Genomic DNA, 6,850 nt, shown 5'->3' with positions numbered 1-6,850 from the left:
TACCCGCGTGTACGTGCGTGTATCCGCGTGTACCCGCGTGTACGTGCGTGTATCTGTGTGTACGTGCGTGTACCCGCGTGTACGTGCGTGTATCCGCGTGTACCCGCGTGTATCCGCGTGTACCCGCGTGTACGTGGGTGTATCCGCGTGCACCCGCGTGTACGTGTGTGTACCTGCGTGTACGTGCGTGTACCCGCGTGTACCCGCGTGTACGTGCGTGTATCCGCGTGTACCCGCGTGTACGTGCGTGTATCCGCGTGTACCCGCGTGTACGTGCGTGTACCTGCGTGTACGTGCGTGTACCCGCGTGTACGTGCGTGTACCCGCGTGTACGTTGTGCGTGTACCCGCGTGTACGTGCGTGTATCTGTGTGTACGTGGCTACGTGCGTGTACCCGCGTGCACGTGCGTGTATCCGCGTGTGACCGCGTGTACGTGCGTGTGCCTGCGTGTACGTGCGTGTACCCGCGTGTACGTGCGTATACCCGCGTGCACGTGCGTGTACCCGCGTTTACGTGCGTGTATCTGCGTGCACGTGCGTGTACCGCAGTGCAACCGCGCTGCAACCGCAAGTTAAGATCACGTGACTCGCTTGACCTGCTGCTATTGGTCGGTTACATAGAGCCGGTGTGGAACTTGACACAGCCACTCCGCAGACGTAGGGGTCCCTCCCTACGCAGACGCTGTGCAATAACACGTGTGATATTTTCCACACGCAAGAAATCGATGCGTTTGCATGCGTGGCCGATGGCGCAGCACAAAACACAGCGTGTGCGGCGGGCTTAAGGAAGTTTCGGCAATTTACTGAGAATGCGTCGGGATCTATGAGGTTGGAAAATACTGGGACCCGTTGTCAAAAATATCATGGCGTTATGACATCATATTTCTTGGACGTCATATGTTTTGCAAATGAAGTGTTTGCGCAAAAGTTATGACATTTTCCTAGAACTAATATAGTAATCATACCTATTTATGATGTTTTTGCTGACGGGCACTTGGCCGATATATAGAGACATGACCATTGTATCACATATTCAAACTCACAGTATCCATAATCTAATAATCATGGTAAACGTCTATTGGATGTTCTGTTTGCAGGTCAGATTGACTGCGATATAACAACGGAGACAAAGCTTGAGCAGATTCTCTATGTGGGGGAGAGATGGAGCGTTAGGATTCACGAACAGTTCACGGACGTAACAATGAATGGAGTCAAAGGCTGGGGCGTTACGGAATACATGTACAGGTGTGTCCAAATTGGCGGTAGCTTCCGACTCTAGTGAGCACGAAATTTTGAAACAAGAAAAAGCAGGTGCTCCGGCGTTGATGAGCCTAATGCCCATTGAATTCCTTAAATCCCTTAAATTCCTCGTCCCTTAAACTCTGTAAGAATAGCCGTGAAAATGACAACAGCTATACAGTAAAATCTCTACAGCAGGGCCATCTGTGCACAAAAGCCACTTTTGGCGTTTCTTTTGAGTGGCCGTTATATACAGGGTTGGCATAGTATCTTACCTTGGTGTAGTTTAGTTGTATATTTTGGCGTTTTTCAATTTTTTCCTTCAGGCACGAAGGAACGTATCCTGTACCTGAGCGAAGATCAGTCACCATGCTCAAATCTCTAGGTAGTATACTATTACTGAATTGTACTACTGATTAATAATAAGTTGATAATATATTATAATACTGTAAGTGTATAGGCCTAGTAGTAATACTAGGGATCATAGTTAATAAATAACTAATAACAATAATTAATAATTAATATATAATAAACGATACGCCCACCCACGCACGCACACCCAAGCACGCAAGCTTGTGTTTCTTGCGTTATACCGCTTCCCCCTTTAAATTTCGTTGTCGACAAAGAGAAAAATGCGTTATTGGGGAATATACTATATCCTGTGATTCACTTCAGTTGATACCTATTGTACTTGTCTCGCCAGTGCAAAGCTAACAACCTCACCCATATAGCAGCGAATAGCCTTGCTCGACGAAGCCTGTTAATGAAACCAATGGAACACATTTTACTGAGGATCTATGTTCTACGATTTTAGCCAAAGATATTGAAAAAGACAAAAATGTATAGGTTCTTGAGTTACCTTCTATATATACTATAGATAAAATAAATAAATAAATATAGATAAAATATATATATACTATATATATATATATATACGTATAATATATATATTATAGATACTATAGTAGATGCATTACCATTACTGACAGCAGACATAACAGATGCGTTGGACGGGGCAGCATTGACATATGCCATTCAGTGCTGCCTCGTGCTCTGCCTCTCAATGGTTCGGGGGCAAAGGAACAGCAGTTTGAGCCCTACTAACCCAACTACCGGAAAGGCTGCAGTCAGTAAATCACAGAGAACTAATTAAAGGATTTAATTTACACGTTTTTAGAATTTATTAACAGCGCATATCATTAGTAGTATTTCCAGATTCAATAGATTTGATAATTGTTTATAAGGAACATAAACTAGATAGTGTTAGTACTGGCCAGCTGTAATGTTGGGTTACAGTGATGCGTTAGTATAATTGCCAATGACAGTTAATGAGCTTTAATTAACTATTATTTTAATGTAATTCGTAATTGTTTATTAATGTAAATATTATTACTATAATAGGTAAGCAATTAACTACATTATGTTAGTTGCCGTACATTAAGTTTACTAATCTTATAATAGCCTACTTACTTTACTATGCCTTACCGATTAACTATTAGCTACCTATAATGGTGTTAAATTGAAATATTCAATGTTAGATATAAGCAGCATAATTCTGTATCTAAATTTAGGAATAGTTGCAACTAACAGTTTACTATTTAAATTCAGTCACTTCTATAAATAATTAGTACAAAAGAATACGCAGTCCTCTAGTTTCTTATAGCGAAAAGCTGTTATATCTATCAACAATTGTGACCAAATTGATCCACAGTTGTGATGGTGATATTCTCTGTCTATCCACAGAGCCTTGTACCTGGTGGTTTCTGTCTGAAGTAGCTGCCTTACAAACTGCACTTGGAAGATAACCAGCCATCTAAAGAGATTGCATTCAAGGCCTGGAAGGACTGCCTAGTTAATTATTAGTTTTTCCTATTAGTTCTACGGCTATCGTCGTGTTTTATTGTCATTATCATTTGTTTATTTGAAATAAGCTGAATTCACGGTAGACTGTCCTTTCTACGGGAATAGGGTTGGCGCGGCTATCAGGTGTAAACAAGTAAAGAGTTTGAAAAGCATTGCTCCGCCGTATAGGGTAATCATACTCTGTGTTGTATAGAATTATTAGATAGATTTGTGTTGTGCATTGTCGATATACTATGATACTCGGGAGTGGAGTAGTGCGTGATTATGAGCAGATATGCTACTCGTCTTGGCATGAGGCGAGTGTGCGAGGCCACGTCAACGCGCACACACCCACACACACATACACGTGCCGCGCCGACGGACAACTGATCTCTATAGACTAATCATACTATTATGAGAGTTATATGAGTTATATATATAATGATTATATTATATAGCATAGCTAGTATATGCATATTAATATATGATATATATATACGTGTATACTATATATGATATTATATTTATTATATTATTTAATATATTATATATAATATGATTATATATATTATTTATATATATTATAGTAGATTTATATGTATAGTATATTCTATAGAGTCAGTGATGGCTCCGTGCACAACAACGATATCACACGCGCGTACACATAAACGCGCAACTGTACAACGCACCACACAACGCTGCACGTAGTACGCACGGCCCGCGCACAACAGTTATATATATATTGTTTTTTTTTTCGTATAGCCAGAGAAAGAAGTTGGTGACCTACACGCAAAAATGCGTGAAACGTGAGTTGATAACTTCATAAAACTTAAACTGAGTTACGGAATTCAAAACGGCAGTAGTTGGTCAACTGACTGCAGCGCTTGGCGATGGCTGGACACAGGACCTCGTTTGCTGTTCGTTCGTCAGGTGTTGGTGAGTTTCGTTTTGAAAAACTACGCATATAGATATTAGAATGATAAGATTTCTATAAGTAGATATATATATATGAATATTATATATCATCGATCATCGAGTATAAAATGTCGAACGGTTATAAGATTAAAAATACCAATGTCTATACTCAGATGAAATGAGGAGTAATATAGGAGCCCTATTAGATAAAATATAATAGATGAAGCGAATATTACTGCAGGATAATTTTGTGTTCTTCGTCAAACAGGAGAGGATGGGGCGGAGCATCATTCGCATGCCAATTTAGAGACGTTTCCCTGGGCGTGAAACGGGACGACGAACGAGGGTTAAAGCCCGATCATTGTCTCTCTCGAACAAGGACGATGCGCGATGACTATACTTCGAACAACGACAAAACACGCGTACAACAAGCGTAGTGGACAGGTACCACGCACGCACTCACATACGCGCGCGCGCGACCGCGCAGCATCACATACACACGCTTACACAAAACAACAACACCACACTCACACACACACACACACACACACACACACACACACGCACAGACACTAACAACACACACACACACCACACACACACCACACAAAACACACACACATCCACATACACATACACCACACAGCCACACAATACAACACAACACACACAGGGGGCCAGACACAGCACAGCACGACACAAAACTCACACACACACAGACAGCGACCATACCAGCAGCACAACACACCACACAGCACACACACCACCGGACACACACATCACACCGACAACAACAGACATCAACACAAAACGAAACAAACAAACAAACAAACAAACAAACAAATCACATACAACGTCATGTTCCATTTCCATTTATTTTTCACTTACAAAATTGCAAACTTGTTTACAGATTCTTCATGCGATAGTGAAGTGCTGGTCCTCTTCCTTCAAATACCAAGCTGTGGCATACAGGAGGTATAATCTTATTATATGGCATAGAACACCGGAAAACTTACCGTAGAATAATAATGCATCGCTGGAGAACTGAGAACTGAAACGATTAGTTAAGGCTAGCTATTTAGTATTTTTCGTTAATTCCTCACTTACCCACCCTGGGATTCCCCTCGTAGTATATTATGTGTTATTATATTTGTACTTATGAATTATATTAACACACTAATCCGACATGTACATTGTAATATGCATGGTATTTCCCATGCATACACCAACATCATATTAGTTATAGGACATGTATTTATGATTCATTATAATTTTTAGCATACTGAAATAAATTTAGTATGTTGTACAGTGTACTACAGAGGATTATTACTGAAATACTGATTACAGGAACCACGGGCAAGGTGTAGCAGCATATATTGGCGTTTGCGTACAGGAGATGGTGAAGGCAGATGCTGCTGGTGTGCTCTTCACGCGAGATCCAGTGTCTGGCAACCCTGGTGTCATGACCATCAATGCGTCATATGGCTTGGGAGAGGTGCATACATATCGCAGCAGCTATTCCAACACATACACCTACGCACACGCACGCACGCACGCACACGTGTGTGTATGTAGATCGGTATATGTATATGTATGTGTATGCGTATGTGTATGCATATCTGTATACGTGTGCGTGTGCGTGAGCGTGTGCGTATGCGTGTGCGTGTGCGTATGCGTATGCGTATGTGTATATTTACTAGCGGGAGAAAAATTAAACATCGGAAGGGTGTTCTAATTGTTTGATTTTACTCACGATTTCCCAGTAATATTCGCAAAAAATAAAATTTCATATGCACTATCATCAAATGTAATTTACGCGTATACGAATATTACTTAGTACTCTCATGTAGCACTCTGCTTATTCTTATTTCTCCAGGCAGTTGTCTCCGGAGTAATAGAGCCGGACACAATTTATCTGCAGAGAAGCTTCTCTGATAAACTCACCGTGAAGGAAAAGATCATAGGAAGCAAGAGGATAAAGATCGTTCTGGACAGTGGTCTGTGATTTTAGTTCATATCCAATTTATAATCGTTATCGTTACATTGTTTAGTATAACTTTAATAATATATACATAAGCCGTTATTCGACAAATTCCAAGTAAATGTGAAACATTTGCAGGTGCGGGAGGCATTGCTGAAGAGGAAACGGATGATAAAGACACATTTTGCGTATCAGATGAGGTGGCTCTAGAACTCGGAAGAATTGGCCTACAGGTTTGATCTAATTGAAGAAAATAGATAACTAGAAATATTTATATACCTATATAATATACGCATGCAGGTTGCGTGTTATGTCTGAGCACGTGTGCATTGTGGATGTATTTAAATGAATATGTGCACGGATATTGCCATTCCTTTGAAAATGTTCCCTATTTTCTTTAGGTCGAGCAACTGTTTTCGGATCCGCGAGATATAGAGTTTGCCGTTAAAGATGGCCAGATCTACTTGCTTCAGGCTCGACCAATCACGACGCTTAACGTCGAGTCAGACTTTGAGCTCATGCACGAACACGATGCGGGGCTATTGAACGATCGAGACATGTTCGCAGCTTCAAACACCGGGTGGATAATTTTAGACTACACGATATACGTACATTCTAACTGAGGCAATATAAAGCATAAGGCGCATGTATAACTGTTTCTGAGAAAGTCGTGACAGCCATTAAATCTTGCAACGGCCGCCTCTCATTATCTCTCATAAGCGCGTACAATTTGTATGAAAGTATTACAACACTGTATTACACTCCCTCCTATTCTGCCCTTCTCTCTCTCTCTTTCTCTCTCTCTCTCTCTCTCTCTCTCTCTCTCTCTCTCTCTCTCTCTCTCTCTCTCTCTCTCTCTCTTGTTCTTTCTCT

The 6,850-nt window shown here is 41.1% G+C and overlaps 1 protein-coding gene across 2 annotated transcripts in view; it reads left to right on the top strand.

Moving 5' to 3' along the window:
* LOC106813304 (putative phosphoenolpyruvate synthase) overlaps positions 1-6,850 on the top strand; it is a 17,025-nt gene that overhangs the window by 679 nt on the left and 9,496 nt on the right. For both annotated transcript variants that reach the window (XM_014817409.1, XM_014817408.1), the window contains exons 3-7: positions 4,907-4,971; positions 5,344-5,491; positions 5,873-5,993; positions 6,116-6,210; positions 6,379-6,557. In XM_014817409.1, the coding sequence (XP_014672895.1) occupies positions 4,907-4,971; positions 5,344-5,491; positions 5,873-5,993; positions 6,116-6,210; positions 6,379-6,557 (608 nt within the window). The remainder of the gene's footprint in view (positions 1-4,906; positions 4,972-5,343; positions 5,492-5,872; positions 5,994-6,115; positions 6,211-6,378; positions 6,558-6,850) is intronic.

Source organism: Priapulus caudatus, unplaced genomic scaffold (genome assembly GCF_000485595.1).
Source record: "Priapulus caudatus unplaced genomic scaffold, Priapulus_caudatus-5.0.1 Scaffold754, whole genome shotgun sequence".
Taxonomy (NCBI): Eukaryota; Metazoa; Priapulida; class Priapulimorpha; order Priapulimorphida; family Priapulidae; genus Priapulus; species Priapulus caudatus.
Note: the sequence above shows the minus strand (reverse complement) of the source record. Positions and strands in the feature narration are given on the sequence as shown.